Raw genomic sequence first — 19,981 nt, forward strand, 5'->3', positions numbered from 1 at the left:
TGAATTGACCTGCCATTTAAAATGCGGGTCGGGTTATTTTGAACACTCCTACGACCCCAGAAATAAAGGGTATCAAATATTAAATAATGTTGTGAGGCCTGGTTGAATAAGAAGACTATGAAGCTATTGAATAAGAGGTGTTCAGTGTCTACACCTAACACCCCTGCCATGATGTACCTTAGTTCTCTACTTACTTAGTTTTATCCTTTATAGTTTTGTACACATGTAAATATTTTATAGGTTTATGTGTATTTTTTTTCTGTTATGTAAAAGGCTTGTATTATGTTTTTTCTCATCAATAAACATTATTGATTGTTAAATCAAGTGTTATGCTTATAAAGAGAAAGTTTTAGTAAATAACAGTTATTTATAAAGTTAATAAATCATCCTTATATGGTAGGATGTGATAGGTGAGAATTTTATTATTTTAATTTATTTTTATTATTTTATTTATTTTAATATTATTTTTTTATCTTTTTGTGATAATTTATTACGGTTATTAATTAGAAATTTTTGACTTATATATAAGCTCCACCTCTACCTCTACCTCTACTTCACTCACCCTAGCTTCCTTTTGTCAAGTTTGTAATCTTGATAGTAGCATTCTTCCTTTTGTCAAATCTACCAATTCCACAACTTGTCTCTTTGTCTATTCTATATAATCAAAAATTTCCAAACTATTATTCCAAATTATTTTTGTTGTTGATACTCTAAGTTGATTGAGTGTTCTACATTTAACCATTTACATCAAGCAAGAGAAATGTTATTTGATTGAATGTAGTATAATTAAAATATCTCCTTTTTTAATTTATTACTAAAAAAAATAAATGTGAAAAAATAGAAGTGATTCAAATGATTTGAACTATTTGATGCCGTTTAATATATCTAACTCAAGTATTATTTTGTTGTCCTAATATTATGGGTTATAGTGCATTATGTTGGTATATGTTATTTTATTTGTTAATTAAAGTTGAATAGTATAATTAATAATTTTTTTTTATTTCAGGAAATTACTTTGATTGTGGTTACCTTAAAAATATGTCATTAATTGATCCTCAATTTGAATTTCCTCCCACGGCACCCACCTCCGATTTCGATAGTTTTGCTAAAAATTTTGGTTTTATATCAAAACATCCCTTAAGAATGTCAGCAAATGTTTCCGATCTACCCCGACAAGAAGAAACATGTCTAGCAAATTTGCCATATATAGACGGTCATGAATCTGAGTCCGATTCTAACTTAGCATATGACCAAACGAGAAAAAAAAAAAAAGTTAGAAGTCGAGGCAACATAAACAAATCAGAAATAAAACTTAAAAATTTTTTTCCGGTATCAATGACACACAAACAAAAATCAATATTATTATTATATAGTCGTCATAACGTCTATCTCGTCGTAGTACGAGATGCTAAACAACAATGGTGAGAATTTAGTATTGGTGGAGGTGTATTGTTTGAAAAATGTAAGGGACTTGATTTTTCGGAATCCTATACTCAAATGGTTTTGGAAACATCTATAAGCCTCTTCCAATTCCAGGAAGCATTTTATATATTTTCAGATCCTAATAAATGTACTATCGAACAAAGAAAATGAGCTACTAAAGTGATGATCGCATTATCAGCAGAGAGTGGTCGTATGACGACATTGTCCAAAAAATTTTGAGCCACTTCATGTGATGAGAGTGGACAATTAAAAGAAATGTTAAGCGGTCCGACGGACTTACTTATAAAAAATTGGAAAAAAATCAGTCATAAGATTATCGACAACTCAGGACCATCTAAAATAAACAATAACATGAATAATATTTTATATAAAAGCGATACTGAGCTTATAAAAGTATTAAGTGAAGTTGGGCTGAAAAAGTTAAAGATGCTACTAATATTTATGGATTGCTTCTGGTCAAACCAATCTTTGTTATTTAAGCTTTTTTTTTTTTTTCTAGCATTAACGCCTATGTACCTATGTAACTAGCTATGTAATTCTGATGTTTTATAAACGAAAAGTTGTTTTGGCATTTAACTAAAATGTATGTTTATTGTACTGTCCTTATATCTAGTTTATTACAATATATTTTCAAATTTAATGTTTATGATATAATTGTGAAGCTTAATAAATAAAATTAAATTAGATTATAATCGTTATATTTAATTTAATATTGTAAAATGTTGGATTTTATTCAATCCTATGATTAATTCTTTTTTTTTTTTTTTGTATCTCTGTGTACTTGATTTTTTCAAAAATATTCTTGTGTGCAATAGTACAAGAGGTTAATTTCAATGCGTATACCATAAGTAAAAATGAGCTTATTATAAAAAAAAAATCCCAAAAATTTTAATTAGTTTTTTTTTTTTACTTCCTTAGCTATTGTACGTGATATATTATGATTACTTTTTCATAGAGTAACATATTTAATGCTTTCATATTGTAAGTAATGATTCATAACTGCACTATTCCAGTAAGCCAACAATAAGGGAAAATAGAATAAAGTTGAACGATAAATACTGCCATAACTCGTAAACTATTATGTAGTAAGTATTTCAAAATAAAGGAAGTATATATAAATAGGTTATTGATGTACTTTGTTTTATTGATACATACAGAAATTACAATACTTCTTTCCATTTGCTAAGCTTTCCTTTGTAGTTTTAATGGCTACCACCTAAACTCTTCCACCATTTTTATTAATGAGGTTGGTTAAATTTAAGAGGCACAGAATCAATGCAAAGATGAGCAACGTTGTTAGTAGTACTTCCTCCGTTTCATAATACCCGCTATATTTTCTATTTTTGGCAATTTTATATTACTTGCTACATTTCCGTTTTTAGTAATAAAACTAGCATTTAAAGTTCTACCTACCCCTATTTTTATCCTACTCTATAATAAAATATTATACTATACTCTATAAAGTAACCTAACAACCTATTTATCCTTTTTCTTTTTCAATTAACAATAATAAAATAATATACTCTATAAAATAAACAATCAGCTACAGTATAGATCAATCACTTTTCTTAATTCGCGTGCCCATGCAAATATAGCGACTAAAACGGAACGGAGGAAGTATATAGTACTATCCACTTTCTGGTCTCCAGTGAGGAACCAATCAAGAAAGAGGAAATCATGTATTTTGGCTTGGAAAGTTTCTGTCAGCTTCAGCAACATCACTGGAAGAAGAGATTTTGCTGACGTGAAATGGATTTGGAAGGGCTTTACTTTTCGAGCCTTTTCCTTTAAACCTGTGAAAGTCATTGAACTATAGAAATTCAAACATTATAAAAAGTTAATACTATAAAATTATACGATTAGACGATTCAAATAAAATTTTACCTGTCTATATTTTTTTAACACATTAATCGCAATCTATAAAATAGACTTGAACAATAAATAATATCAAAATTTATTATGTAGCGAATATTTTAGGACGGAGTAATTACTTTTATATCAACAAAAGATTAAATAGGTAAACTGTTTTCATTAATACTTTGTCTGTCATGAGATATTTAGGAGTAATATATTATGTTTTTATACTATTTATCTAATTTGTAAGAAAATATATAGTCGAGCATAATCTTGTTTTAATCCTCTCATTGTATACTTTAATTATATTAACTTTTTATAATTTTTAGATGTACATAGTTCAATATATAAATAATTAAAATAATACATTAAATTGCATAGTAAATCAAATATAACAAGTATTATAGACCAGAAAAAATACTCAAATCATCAAAAGTAGAACCATAAGAAGGTGTGTCATAAAGTTGAGCACTATGTCAGTATGTTATTTCTCAAGTTGGGTAATATCAAGTCGACCCGATTGATCTTCCTCAGTAATATAAGTAGTCTTAGTAGTAAAAGTTACCCATCATAACGATTTTTAAACGGATGTCAGTTATTAGTATTATGGGATAACTCTTTTGAAAATTCGATCGAAATAAGTATTTATGATACCAATTGTGTAAATTTATAATACCAATGTTGTAGTATTATAATTCCAACAATATAATATTATTATATTAATTTATAAAATTATAAATCTAACTACTGTAATTTGACAATAATATAAAAGAAAAATATAAATCATTATAACCCAACTGCATGGTATTATAATACCAATTATGTGGTATTATATATAATGTCAACTCTATCCTATTTCAATATCAATAGTCAAATATATCAACTTAATAATTTAATACTTAAGAAGTATTGAACTAAAAGCAGTAAAGGGAGCTAAAATATAAACTAAAGCTTGAGCATATTTTATTGTCAAAATTACAATATAAACCAAATGCTTCATCTTGAGCAATCCTTCAAATCCGATATCCTTAAAATCCTCGATTTGTTTGGGAGTTAGTTTCATGACTTATTTTCCATTGGTGAGAAATAAATAAAGTTTGCAGTTAGTGTATATACTCTTGTCAACAATATAATAAATAAATTGCAAATTTATTAGATAATCATATATATAAAAATATATCATATTTAGCATAATACCAACTTAAGTACTTTATAAAGTCAACTTAAGTACTTTTTAATCACAACTAAACAATGTTATATTCTCAACTACATTATGTTATAACCCCAACTAAAAATGATATAAATTGCACTAAATAATGTTTGACTTCCAATTAAATAATGCTATACTTCAATGATACATCAATAAAATAACAAATTATATTTGCAATAACCGTTTTTAGTTGTGAAACAGTAACTTTTTAAAAAAAAACATTGGTATGAAAATATATGCTTGAGGGCTGTTAAGATTCCTAGCTTTACTACTATTGAAGGCCTTCTATAAAACAGTAAAAGCACTCCAAAATAAGAAAAAAAATTTAATGTTCAAGAAATATATTTTTTTTTCGGGTCAGCGGGTACCTGACTTAATGTATTTTGTGGCCCATAACCTTACTCTGTTAAGGGGGGTCGAGTACCCGACCCACATCATCTTATTTTTAAACGAATTGACCCACCATTTAAAATACGGGTCGAGTTATTTTGAATACTCCTACGGGCTACGCCCTAAAAATAAAGGGTATCAAATATTAAATAGTGTTGTGAGGCCTGGTTGAATAAGAAGACTATGAAGCTATGGAATAAGAAGTGTTCAGCGTCTACACCTAACACCCCTGCCATGAGAGGTACGTTATTTGATTGAATGTAATATAATTAAAGGATGTGTTTTTTTTTAATTTATTATTTTACTAAAAAAATAAATGTGGAAAAATAGGAGTGATTCAAATGATTTGAACAATTTGATTCAGTTTCAATATATCTAACCCAAGCATTATTTTGTTCTAATATTATGGGTTATAGTGTATTACATTGGTATATGTTATTTTATTTGTTAATTAAAGTTGAATAGTATAATTAATAATTTTTTTTTATTTCAAGAAATTACTATGACTGTGGTTACCTTAGAAATATGTGATTCTCAATTTGAATTTCCTCCCACGGCACCCACCTCCTATTTCGATAGTTTTGCTAAAAATTTTCGTTTTATAGCAAAACATCCATTAAGAATTTCAACAAATGTTTCCAAACTACCCCGACAAGAAGAAACATGTCGAGCAAATTTGCCATTTATAAACGGTCATGAGCCTAAGTCCGATTCTAACTTAGCATATGACCAAACGAAAAAATTAAAAAAATATAGAGGTCGAGACAACATAGACAAATCAGAAATAAAACTTAAAAATTTTTTTTGGTATCAATGTTATTTTCATATAGTCGTAATAACATCTATCTCGTCGCAGTATGAGATGCTAAACAACAATAGTGGAAATTTAGTATTGGTGGAGGTGTATTGTATGACTTGATTTTTCGGAATCCTATACCCAAATGGTTTTGAAAATATCCATAAGCCTCTTCCAATTCTATGAAACATTTTATATATTTTCAGATCCTAATAAATGTACTATCGAACAAAGAAAACGAGCTACTAAAGTGATGATCGCATTATCAGCAGAGAGTGATCGTATGATGACATTGTCCAAAAAATTTGGAGCCACTTTATGTGATGAGAGTAAACAATTAAGCGGTCCGACGGATTTGCTTATAAAAAATTGGAAAAAAGTCAGTCATAAGATTATCAACAACTCAAAACCATCTACGCTAAACAATAACATGAATAATATTTTAAATGAAAGCGATGCTGAGTTTATAAAAATATTAAGTGAAGCTAGAATGAAAAAAGTTAAAAATACTCCTAATGTTTATTGATTGGTTCTCGCAAAACCAACTTTTTCTAATACAATTTCGTAACTTTAATGTTGTTGCTTTGTTATTTAAGTTTTTTTTTTTCTAGCATAAATGCCTATGTATTATATAACTAGCTAGTTTAACACTTTTACTAATACTAGTTTAACACTAATAGAAGTAAAAGTTGGTTTGGCCAGAAGCAATCCAAACATTAGGAGCATCTTCAACTTTTTTCATCTCAGCTTCATTTAATACTTTTATAAGTTCAGCATCGCTTTCATTTAAAATATTATTTATATTATTGTTTATTTTAGATGGTCCTGAATTGTCAATAATCTTATGACCGACTTTTTTCCAATTTTTTATAAACAAGTCCATCGGACTGCTTAACATTTCTTTTAATTGTCCACTCTCATCACATAAAGTGGCTCCAGATTTTTTTTTGGACAATATCGTCATATGACCACTCTACTAATTATGCGATCATCACTTTAGTAGCTCGTTTTCTTTGTTCAACAGTACATTTATTAAGATCTGAAAATATATAAAATACTTCCTGGAATTGGAAGAAGCTTATAGATGTTTCCAAAATCATTTGAGTATAGAATTCCGAAAACCAAATCCCTTAGTTTTTTCAAACAATATACTTCCACCAATATTAAATTTTCACTATTGTTGTTTAGTATCTTGTACTACGACGACATAAACGTTATGATGACTATATAAAAATAATATTTATTTTTGTTTGTGTCATTGATACAGCAAAAAAAATCTTATTTCTGATTTGTCAATTTTGACTCGACCTCTATATTTTATTAATTTTCTCGTTTGGTTATAAGCTAAGTTAGAATCGGATTCAAACTCATGACCGTTTATAAATGGCAAATTTGCTCGACATGTTTCTTCTTGTCGGGGTAGTTGGGAAACATTTGCTGACATTCTTAAAGAATATTTTGCTATAAAACGAAAATTTTTAGCAAAACTATCAAAATCGAAAGTGGGTGCCGTGGAAAGAAATTCAAATTGAGGATCAATTAATGACATATTTTTAAGGCAACCACAATCAAAAATAATATCCTGAAAAAAAAAAGTATTAATTATACTATTTAATTTTAATTAACAAATAAAATAAAATAACATATACCAATATAATACAGTATAACCCATAATATTAGGACAACAAAATAATGCTTCGGTTAGATATTTTTAAACTGCATCAAATAGTTCAAATCATTTGAATCTTTTCTATTTTTCCACAATTTTTCTTTTAGTAAAATAATAAATTAAAAAAAAACTTAGATATTTTAATTATACTACATTCAATCAAATAACATACCTCTTGCATGATGTAAATGGTTAAATGTAGAACACTCAATGAACGTAGAGTATCAACACCAACAATAATTTCGAATAATTCCTTGATGTATTTCTAGCTGTGTGCATCTATGATCTGCATGTCTGAGAGTCGTTTTCTGCAAGGTGTTTAGGAGAATTCTTTGTTTGGGAGCTAAAGTAGTGGGATCTACTGTGTTTTTGCTTGCTCAAAACTGCTGATGGAGATGCTTGCTCAATAGGAGGGAGTATAATTTTAAAAAAATTTCAAATTTTACTTTCAAGTATAAGTAAGCAACAATACGTGAAGACAACAATATACTTGCTCAAATTTTAATATCTTACAAAATACGTGAAAAATACAGGGGTTGAAGAAATATATAGTAGTAGACAACAATATTAAAGTAAAACATTAAAACATATTAAAGGCTTTATATATTCAGTCATAAATTATAATTAGTTTGTTTAAGAAACCAACCAATTCAACTTTAAACGCAAATGTTATAATACTACGATGACAACAAAAGAACAAACCAAATTTGATGGAACAATTTAAAATGGAAGTATTATGATTATTTGTTGGGAGTTCTTTAAAATTAGTGAAGACATTTAATTGCAAATGTGGTGAGTAACACCACTATAAATTATCTTAATGACGAAATATTTGAACTTTAAATTACAAAAGATAAAACCATCAAATTTAGATTAAATCCAGAAAAAGTAGTAAATCTGACCCCTTATTATCAAATAAAATCTAGAGAAAAAGAAATAAGCAAAATTCAAATATGACCCACATTGTTAGAGAACATGATCTCCAAACAAGATGCGATATGGTGCAAGACTTTGGACGAACAAATTTTCGCAGTTACTAACTGCGAACAGTTATTTTGTCTTTTTTGATCTGTTCGCAGTTACTAACTGCGAACAGCCCCAAACCTTAGGTCTGGGAGTTTCACGCTTAGTTTTTGAAATAGTTTGGCTTTTCGGTTAATAAATTTATTTATTTTTTTCGCTTAACTTTTTCAAAAATTCCATAGTTGTTGCAGATTTAAAGGGGAGGAGTTTGAAGAAAAAATACAAACAAATTTTATCAAGAATACACTATCTTTTAAAGTGGGAAAATATGAATGGAAAATGCTGATTTTCCTTTCATCGTTCCCTCCCCTCTTAAACAAGCACAAGCACAGAGTACACTCGTCCTTTTCCTCCTCTTCTAATTTACTATCCAAACATAATGTTTGAACCTTTAATGTCCCGTCCTGAAGAAATTGAAGCATAAGATAGAATTAAGAAGGGCAAGGGAAACTAAAATAAGCTCGCAAAAACCAAGAAAAGAACATGAATCGCCTAATGTTCAAGTCGACTCGAAAATCTTCAAAAACTAAGATGATGCGTTAAAGTAAGAATCATAGATTTCACTCAATTTACAATCTAATGCTAAGCAGAACTCTGTACATCTTGTCATTAACCCAGCTACCACCATCCTTCATAATCTAAACTTCAGTAATCATTAAACAAACAAAAGAAGCCTCATTTCGGAGGGGGAGTCATGAGATGTCCAGTTTTCTGTCTGTGGCGGCTGAAATCGGACACAAACCTGAAAGTAAGTCCACAACCTTTAATCTTACACTGATACAGACGTTCACCAGTGTGTAATCTCATGTGTTCCGTCCTCGCCCATGCCCATTTGAAAGTCATAGCACATCCCCCCCACGTGCACTTCAGTGGCCTTTCGTCATCATGAACCCGCTGATGAAGAACCACATACTTATGGGACCTGAATGCTTTCCCACATTCCTTGTGATGGCATCTATTTTGGTTGTGTAACAAGAGATCACCCTTTGTCGTAAAACACATTCGACAGCCCTCGTAGTCACATGGGTACGTAATTCTTTTATCAGAAGATTTCTTTTTCTTCTTGGTCCGAGACTTTTCTTGTTCTGTGTGAACTGCACCCCCTTTATTCTTTCTCGGTCTTAGGCCTTCACACGGACTTCTTATAAAGTTATCTTCCGCATCGTTTTGCACCTCTATTATTCTCTTTCCTTTTCTTTTACCCTTTTCTTCCCGCTCATTTGACAATGAAGAAGCTCGCAAACCCATTTGAGAGGTATCGTTGAGGCTATCAACAGGGAGGACAGGCATATCTACCTCAACTGTAGCAGTTGACTCGGTACATGTTGTTACCAGCATTTCAGAAGTTTCATTACTAGTAGGATATATGTTTGCATATGGTTCCTCGGCCTCTTGACTTACCACGGAACATTTTTCAGAATCTGCCTCTGCTTTCTTGTAACACGGAGTCTTTGAACTTCCCTGCTCATCGATTTCATTAATCTTCCGACAATTGGTGTCGGTTTCTCCCCTTGAACAAGCCGAACTACACATAGGAGCTAAACTTTCCCTAGCTACTAATTGCATTTTAACCCTATACTTCTTCCTATAATACTGGAGAAGTATCTTTCCTCGTATTTCCATAGAATCGGACACCTCAATTGTATCCTTCTTACAGAGATTTCCATCAAGTCTTTTATGATTTGACTCCCGTTTAGTACGGGATTTTCTGGAACACCATTTGATTTTTGAGAACCTAGTAACAGGAGACATAATAGAAAGTAAATAATCAATATTTAGCGCATGCTCTATCTTCGTTGGCAGACAACTTTTTCTGGTCTTTACGCTTAAGCGTAGGTTGATTCCAAGTTTTGATGTCCAGTCTTCTTGGAAATCAGTAAGCTGCTCGCTATGAATTGCAATATCAATTATCTTCAAATCTTCCTGGGAAGCAGTATCGAGTTGGACCTCTTTATAATTGTATGAAGTTTTGAGCTCTTCTGCAATAGCTCTGGCATTTGCCTTTATTTTTTGATAATCTACAGCAAGGAGGCAATAGAACAAAGATAAGGAAAAAATGAATAATATCAAATAAATAAAAAAACCACAGTAGGGAAATTTTGACGCTTCTATACCATCCAATCTAAAATGAAAGACTGTAGTCTAGAAGAATATACAATGTTCTTAGTTCCAGAAAGCAAATGTTCCCAGGTTGAGCGAGTAACTAAACCTAAAGAGTGAGAAGCAAGGTAAATTTTGACTCTTGTATTACTGCATTTGCGTGAATTTTAGTATTGTATTTTTACAAAGAACAATTCGAGATTAAAAAGCGATAGAGATGAAGGGAAGATGCATATAACAGTTCAGAAGAGCAAAATAATCCCCCAAGTACACTTCACTAGTAGTGTTTATGTCCCATCTTTCACATTGCACCAAGGATGAACCTAGTGACTAAGTGCACCCTAGCACCTAGGTACATCTTTCAGCTTTGTTTCTAGGACTCTAGTTTACCTCAAGTACCCATGTAAAATCCCCAACATTTAAGACAAAAATTGGCACTTGAACACTTCCTTTTGGCCCAAAATCATGGAACTTTCATTTATAAACCAAGTCAGATGATTGAACGTGTATTCGTGTCCGACGTGGGTACATCAGTCAGCGTACATTAGGTCACTTGCTACCCTAAAACAATACACAGAGGTCCATAAATACGACATAACCCTGAGAAAGACGAGAATACTGAATAGGGATGATGCTGAAGCAAGAAGAACAACACATAATCACAACCCTGTAATTCCTGACTCTATTCAAATTAGAGAGTGAATGCCAAAGTCTGCACTGCTTCACTTATAATGATGCAGAAATATAAAACTGTAAAAGAGCAGCTTACCGGAGTGGCAGATTACAAGCATCTTTGATCCACCTTTGGATTGCAATAGCTTTTCCACTTGAACAGCATGCTCAAGGCAAAAAATGCGTGGTCTCAGGAAACCAGAATTATCCCATCTCTCCTCATTATAGGTTTCTGTAATAAATATGATTAATATTAGAGAGAAAAAATAACCATGGCCATAAGAACATATATTGCTCACTTAAGCCAACTTATAGACACTTAAAAGTGCACTTCAACATCAAACAGTTGGATCAGACCAAATAAAGTGCGAGTTAAGTACTTTATAATAACTCAAGGTCAATTGATATAAGTGCATGGAAACAATAGAAGATCTCCATTTGATAACAATAAAGCTCATTTTTTACCGGCAGCCATAAAGATTCTTAAAAAGGAAATCCCATGCAAAAAGGCAAAAGAAAGAGGAAAGAAATACAAAACGAAAAAAAAGAAAAAAGTAATCAACAGATTAGATCACCATTCCAGAACTTTTGGTTTGATGCAGCAAGAGAATCAACCATTCAATAAGAGAATCAGAAAAAAGAGGATATAAACAGCATCAAACAAATGGCAAACACAAAGCAAACATAAAAGAGGCAAATTAAGTTCATGTTAAAACATTTAATAGGAATCAACAACCCTCGGGAAATAAATTTTTGTTAAAAATGTGGAACCACTGAAATACTACCAAGCCAATTCAAGACAATCGCAATTTAATAGACAATGCCATACCAGGAAAAACATTCTTGATACATGAATCTGGCAGTAGTGGGATATGAAGAACCTCTTCAGAAGAACATTTTTCCATTAATATTTGTTTTGATGGTTGTACCACTGACATTATTGGATATCCAAGAATTCCACAGGCCACACACACCAAGGTTCCGGAGTCAATTTGGAAGTCACATGAAAGATCATTACTGTCCAAATACAAGTCATTTGAAGTTCTCCTATCAGTAATTAGGGGGTGAATATCCTGAGTCACTGGCTTCAGGGATGGAACAGACAGCTCAGTATCCAACACAGTTCCAACTGAAGACAGCTCAGTAAATGATGGCAGTGAATCAGGGTGCCATAACACAGCACGAATTGCAGAATTGTTTTCAATGAGAGTATTTAATAAATAATTTTCCTCGAGTATATCTTCAATAAAAGCTTTCTTGACCAGTTGCTCTCTTTCTTCCTTCAATCGGTTTTTCAAACGAGAACTTCGTGCACCGGGAAGCAGAGTTCTTGGTACACTGTCAAGCAAGTAGAATTTCAGCAGCTTTAAAAATAATAAACAGCTATTTAGCCATGTTAACTAAGAAAATTTCGTAAATTATTTCAAGTGAAGATGGGTAGGAGGGAATCAAAGAAGGATCTTAGCCATGTTAAATTAGATTCAACAAAAGGATTTCAGCAAATTGACAGGATTTTGTAGATTCAATTACTCTAAAACACAAATTGGAGCAGGCCAACTGTCCCAAAATTCAAAAGACAATGTTTGACAGAAGTATTTAAACTCCTTAAGAAAGCCATGGTAGAAGCGCTTGCAATGTAACACCCTGAAATTTGCACCTTTTATAACACAAAATAATTATGTAAAATCTTAGGTTCAAACTTTAAGAGTGTTACTACCACACTAATTCACCAAGCTAACTAAAGGCTATGAAAAATAATTACTATTTTATTACATAAAAATAAACTCCAAAATATCAAATATCCAAATCTTCAAAATCCTCCACTTCAAAAACTGAAATACTAAACTAGGGGATAATGTAATTCATCACACTTTCTAAGACGTGCGACCTACCTGCAAAATAAATAAGAAAAAAACACAAGGGGGAAATTCCCAAAGTTCGAAAATTTGAGTAATTTAAACTCCATTATGCAAAATAATAATAATTTCAGAACCAAAGATTAATTCAAAACCTCGAGGATCAGTTTAAAATGATTTGAGGATCAGTCAATCAATGAGGAATGGAGAGTCAATCACATTTTATATCCAACGACTCTGTATATGCATGGAGAACTACCATCTCAATAGGTACCATGGAAATTTTGACTACAACACAGACCAGGTACCCAGGTAGTTTACTTGTATTTACTTAGGGTGCAGAGGACCATTTTCTAACCTTAAAAGGGAGTATGATGGCATTATTAAGAGTAAACGACCAAATTGGAAAATGATGACAAGAGTCTAAAATAAGTGATGGATCAACAACGGAATAAAAAATGCCAATGACGATTGAGCAAACTAAATAACTTTGATTTTGAAATTCACTTCAAGCCTTGAATTTCAAATAAAATCATTGATGCAAAGTCAAACTTCCCATGATGATTGATAACATAAACCTTTGACAACTTTGACGAAACTGAACAAGGTAATTTGTTAAAGGTCCAAGAGTTATAAGGGAGTTTGTGGAAGAATCAAAGCATGATCCACAATATGGGTTGCTATACAAAGGATAACAAAATTAGGCAAGAAATCTTCTATAAGAGTATCATGAGTTCATGACTATTCAATAAGGTGTTCATTGTGGTGGCCTAAAAAACACCTTTTGCTGGCTGCTTTATGGTTTTCACCATAACACGATTTTGGTGGATGAGAGAACTTATGTTGAATACAGAGCAGAGAGTGTTTCGCATTGAAGCAATTGATGTGAGTTGAGGAGACTTATGGAAGTGATCAACAAATAGAAGAATATTTGTTTTGCTTGATCACCCAAGTAATAAGTCTCGAATTTGAGCTTTGGATTACACTAAAACAACAACCATTTTTCTTAAGTTTCCTCACTCCTTAGCCTAAATTTTATGAACTAGTAAAAATAATTGCCTATCCAAACAACAATCTAACAGAAAGAGACTCTCAGTACTTATAGCAATAATATAAAAAAAGTGCCCACTTCATTCTACATACTTAATCAGGTTGCACAAATCTTACAATTTTTTTGGTCCTAAACCCTCCACAAGGTGCTTCGTTTGAGGCGTTGAAGTAAATAGTATGGAAAGGTATTAGTTGGAAATCAAAGTAAAGTAAAATCTTACCAGTATATAAAAGACATCGTCAATAAGTACAGCAATTGCTGATGGGAGAGCATTGGCAGTTGATCCATGACAGCTCGACGAACAGCAGCTTCCTTTGCTATAGTGAGCCATTGAGGAGTACCAAAGTTAGCAGCTTCCCCACAGTTGAAGCCTAGACAATTTACATCAAATTAGCAGAACCATACGGAACTAACCATGAAGGTCGAAGTCCCTTCAAACACGCATAAACATTTATGACTGAAATTCTACAAACAAAGTCACAGAATCAATGTATGCGTGGTTACATCAAGAACTAAGCATAATGGAAGGAAACAAAAGCAAGACTTTGTGTTTACTTTTTCACGTTTCAATTTTACAAACTATTGCTTTTGCAAGGTAGGTTTTATGCTCTATTTAAAAGCCCACGCCCTCGCCCTTGCCCTTGCCCTTGCACTCTTCTTTTTTGAGTTTACTTTCCTTTAAATTCAACTGTACTAAACTGTAGCGTCAATGAACTGGCTTTTGTAGCCAAGCTCTATCCAGAAAATGTACACAGATAGCATAACTCAGTGGTTCTGCAGAACAATTCAACAAAGTAAAATACAAATGCCAAGAGAGAGATTTCCGGTGAAAATTAATCTAAAAGGTTAAAAATTTCCTCTTGGTATCTTTACTAAATCACAGGATATATTAACTCTCCAATGTAAAACCCACATAGAACCTAAATTACTCGGACACTTCACTTTGCTTCACGTACCTGTGTCCGATTCTTGATGCTCGGACATCGGTATGGCACTTAGACACTTCATTTAGGCGTAACATTGAAAATTTAGATGTATCCGACAATAGGATACGTACCAGTTTCCGACATCAGTACCCAAGTCCAAGTAACATAGCATAGAACACTGAACACTGAGCACTATCTTACAAGTTCATTTTCCTCGTCCAAGAACAAAGTCCTCAACTTAGAAAGGATTAATTCAAAACTTTGAACTGCAGTAAGCCACAATAGTTAAAGGCACGATTAAGCGGAATGTGGGCATGACTTTCTCATCGCACAAACTGAATAATTATGAGCAGAATCATATGTAGAAGCGAAAACAATTAACATTGACATAGCATTATATTGAACATGTCAAAAACTTATAACACTATACGTATTTTTGTTGAAGTAAAGCTGCGTATTAAGGTCTATATGGTCGGAAGTTTTACTGAGTGCAACACAATTTGTAATGAATTTTAAAAAATTCAAAGTAAATACCATGACTGAATCCTATATGATAAGCCCTTGGAAACGTCACAACGTATTCACCAGGGTTCTGTACCAACCTACAAAAGGTGCAAAACAATGTAATACTAATTCAAGAAAGATGGGCAAGATAAAGCAAATAACATAAAACAAAACTACTGATAGAATTTTATTATCTTTCAGTCACAGATTTGCAAAACAAGAAATGAGCATACCTGCAGCATGGAATACCAGAAGCAACAACTAGTTCAGGTGACAAAAGAGTGGTCTTCTCACCAAGAAGTTTCAATGCAGCTGTGCAATAGACAACCACCTGAGTTACAACGATATATTGTTCAACAAAAAAGAGAATTGACACAATGACAAAGCAAAATGAAAATCAATAGGTAATGCATAAACATTAACTCCACGTGATAAAATTCCTGTATAGCATGTTGGATATTACTGTTTGAAGTATAAAGCCTATCTTCAGTCTTCACAAACAAAATACTCACTAATTCTGCGAGAGAAAATCCCATCAAAACTCCCAACGGCCAACATATATTGTTACACCGGCTATGAAGGAGACTCAGTGGGTAACATACAAGAGGAGGAATAGGCAGAACATAAAGGCTTCAAAAGGCTGTAGGCCAGCTGTACATTTTCAGTTATGTTTTGTTATTTTTGCTATATTAGTTGGGGGCTGAACTGTACGGCTGTCCAAGTTAGTTAGGAGGTCAAGCTTAGGCTATATAAGCCATCATCCTTGTCATATGTAAGATGAGGTTGAAATTGATTAATAAGATTGGACAGAGACCGGCTCGAATGTTGCCACAACAAACAACAGACCATTCTGTTCTTTTCTATCGTGTGTGTTCTTAGATTTCAGTTTATAACACTCACCTTCTCAATTCTCACAAACTCATACTTGATTTTCTCTCTCCTCCCTCTTATACCTTGGACTTGACGAAGCAAACTCTTGCTAATTTTGCAGGAAAGATACAAATTTTCTTCATAGCTCAAACACAATCAAATCTCAATATTTACATATGCACACGAGTTCGATTACAAAAATCTATTGTGTTCCGTATGCTGTGTAGTGATTCCAAGTTAACAATATGCATGAAACATACATAAACAAAATTTTTACTACACCAATTGCCAAGTCACATTAACTTAACCAGGTAAGAAACCTAACATTTTTCACACATTAGAAACCCTCACTCTTCAGCTTTCTAAGCAACTAGAGATAACCATAGTGCAAAAATAAGGTCGCATCACATAGCATCGACAGCGTTATAAAGGTTTGGTTTTTATCCCATGTAGTCAAGGTATAAAAAATTGCATTTTAGGTCGTTTTGAGGGTCATATCATGTTTACGGCTGATATTAGGTGTTATGACAACCGATCACTGCTATGCCACTGTGTCGTTGCCGTAATCATGCATTTTTGCACCACGGATATAACAAAAATACATTTCTAATAGAATCATAATCATTATCATAGACTAGCAATTGAAAGCACTAACAGAAAATTAAATCACTATTATGTAATATGAATATGACCTACCCAAATGGTCAAGATCACCTCCATAAGCCTGTTTGCGTATAACATCTTCGAAAGCAAATGCATATTCCCCAGGTACAGCATACCATGTTTTTGGTGAGCCAGTATGCAAAAAGTTCAAGCTATGAAGCTCATGATCTTCAACGTGCCATGCAAACCAGCTAAACAACATACCAATGTAAACCATTGGAGAAGTAACCCCAGGAATATCATCGAGCATAAACCGAGTAAGGGAGCCAGCTGACCGCGCAATTACTTGTAGGTTCCAAGGACAATTTGATAGCTTCCATCCAGCAGTTCCTTCAAGTTCAGCATCAGCACACAATCCCCTCTTCTTAGAGTGTGATGAATCATCGAATGACGAATTTGATTGATCAATTGATTCCTTTCCGGACTCAGAAAAAGGTCTTAAATCCGAGATTAATGGTTCAATTTCCACCTCAACAGGCAAATTTCTTGCATCATTTACACTTGATTGCCCCCAGTAAGAGTATGATTTCCCTCCTTGAGTTTTAGAGCATAATTTTCTTCTCTTCTTATGAGTACAGGAGTAACCCAACATTCCTTCCGGTTCCCCAAACCCAGAACCCGGTACATCATTTGCATATTCTACATATATAGGCTTCTCCAACACGGCTTTCCAGAACAATGTTTCAATAACAAGTGGACTAACATCCTTAATCGAGCCTAAAACTCTTCGACTAAATGCTTTGGACTTGGATTCGAACTGTTCGAGTGTATAAAACTCCCCACTTTGCCATACTTGCTTCTGAGAGCCAGGTTGTGAGGAATCAACAGAAACCCTAATTCTCTTTGAATCTTGACCTAATTCTTGTTGCCTGGTGGTGAATACAGCTCTATTGATCGAACCCCTCTTCGAGGAATCAGTAGGTTCCGTCAAATTAAGATCCAAACCCAATTCGCGAGTTCTTAAAAGAGATTTATTTAGGTTATTGAAAACAAATCTTTTAGAAGGTTTGGGTAATGGAGGAATTACTTTACAAATTCCGAAAACACTAGCTTCCTTCTCAATTTTTGAAATATACGCAATTGGGTCTGCAAATTCTGTGTCGGTCGGTCGAAATTCCGGTGCTAACGGCAAATCCTTTAGCCATTGGGGAATTTCAAAATCACCCATTAAGAAACTACAACCAACATATAGAACACCAATGTGGTGTAAAACGGAATTCAAGTTGTTCAAAACAACAAGTGTAGGTTAAAACCTAGATTTGGAATCAATGGTTCAATTCAACTCAATAGTAGATAGAAATGAGATGATCCGGAACCCTTACAAGAGATATGCGAGATGAAATTGAGGAGTAAACTGACAGTTAAGCGTATGAGCGATGCAAACTGGATTGGAGCACTCCTATGAAACAAACAAGCACCGAATGCTTCGGGAATAGGACGAGGTATGGGTAGAGCACAGGTTAACACCATTGACCACTTCCGGTTTAACTTTCACCAATTGGGCTAACTATGGAAATTACGACATGTTGGACCGCATATTTCGTAATATCTTGTTTTGTGACAAAGTTTATTATATTAATTCGTTTCGTAGACAATGTTGTGCTTGTTGAACCGCCCAAAAATAAGGTTAAATCACATATGTTTTGTGTTCGATGATTTATGTGTCCTGTTTATCGTACTTTGTGTCATTTTGTACCAAGTTAAGTCATGACGTGAATAGTATATTGGTGACGTGTGTTGTAATTCAAAAGGGTTGTGCCTACACAACTTGCGTTTCAGCCCGGCCCACTTTCATCTTTAAATTGGGTTGGATAAAATTATGAATTTTGTAAATAGTAGACACCTAAACGGAATGTGAATATGAAGATATTATTCATCCACTAATTCTTGATTGAGACTATATCATGGTGAGACCTCTATTGAATAGGATGACCCATTAATTAAAAATTATAATAAAAAAATAAATAAAAAATAAAAATGATTGTTATAATTCCTAAACTAAGCATATTGTTTTGTAAACTACATTGTCTAATAAAGTTTAATTTAATTAATTAATGTTATTAATATATATGTATAATTTGGATTGCTTACGTGGTCTCGTCTTATAGTCAGACAATCCCATATAAGAGTCTCGTATTTCAGTCCGACCCACTTTTATCTTTTAATTGGATTGGATAAAAATATGAATTTTGTAATAGTAGACACCTAAACGGACATGAATATGAAGATATTGTTCGTCCTCTAATTCTTAATTGAGGCGATCTCATGGTGAGACCTCTATTTAATAAGATAGCCCATTAATTAAAAATTATAATAAAAAGTAAGTAAAAAAATAATAAATAATAGTTATAATTCCTAAAACTAAGCATATTATTGCCCAGCCTATTATGTTAATTTTAAAAAAAACAGATGCGCGCGTGTGAGTGTAATGTAAAAAGTTACATAATATATTTGGGTTATAACAACATTTATCTGGGGTAATAACATAATATATTTGCTGTTATACCAACATATATTTGAGGTTTATAACATAATTTATTTTGGATTATAACATAATATATTTGAAGTTATAACAATATATATTTTGAGGTTATAACATAATATATATAGGGTTATAATAACATATATTTGTGGTTATAACATAATATATTTGGGGTTATAACATAATATATTTAGAGTTGTAACAATGTATATTTGAAGTAATAATATAATATATATGGAGTTATAACAACGTACATTTGGGATTATAACATAATATATTTGGTGTTATAAAAATACTATACCCTCAAACACAGACTATTATATACCAAACTATACATTATATTATAACCCTAAATATAATATGTTATAACCTCAAATATATGTTGTTATAACCTCATATATATTATGTTATAACCTCAAATATATATATTGTTATAGCTTCAAATATATTATGTTATGACCCCAAATAAATT

At 32.4% G+C, this 19,981-nt stretch overlaps 1 protein-coding gene across 1 annotated transcript; it reads right to left on the minus strand.

The window, feature by feature from the left end:
- Nucleotides 1-8,471: 8,471 nt before the first annotated feature.
- LOC130808971 (lysine-specific demethylase ELF6) lies at nucleotides 8,472-18,517 on the minus strand. The gene is made up of 7 exons (XM_057674548.1): nucleotides 17,061-18,517; nucleotides 15,728-15,806; nucleotides 15,525-15,592; nucleotides 14,285-14,435; nucleotides 11,987-12,495; nucleotides 11,255-11,389; nucleotides 8,472-10,403 (listed from the first exon to the last, which is right to left on the minus strand). Exons 1-7 carry the CDS (start codon nucleotides 18,193-18,195, stop codon nucleotides 9,061-9,063), a joined length of 3,420 nt encoding a protein of 1,139 aa, XP_057530531.1. The 5' UTR covers nucleotides 18,196-18,517; the 3' UTR covers nucleotides 8,472-9,060.
- Nucleotides 18,518-19,981: the final 1,464 nt, after the last annotated feature.

This window comes from Amaranthus tricolor, chromosome 3 (genome assembly GCF_026212465.1).
Source record: "Amaranthus tricolor cultivar Red isolate AtriRed21 chromosome 3, ASM2621246v1, whole genome shotgun sequence".
NCBI lineage: Eukaryota > Viridiplantae > Streptophyta > Magnoliopsida > Caryophyllales > Amaranthaceae > Amaranthus > Amaranthus tricolor.

Coding starts and splice junctions, on each gene's coding strand:
- LOC130808971 (XM_057674548.1), bottom strand. CDS start 18,195: ATGGGTGATTTTGAAATTCCCCAATGGCTAAAGGATTTGCCGTTAGCA. Junction 15,593..15,727: donor TCTGGTATTCCATGCTGCAG/GTATGCTCATTT, acceptor CACCTTTTGTAG/GTTGGTACAGAACCCTGGTG. Junction 12,496..14,284: donor ACGATGTCTTTTATATACTG/GTAAGATTTTAC, acceptor CTTGCTTGACAG/TGTACCAAGAACTCTGCTTC.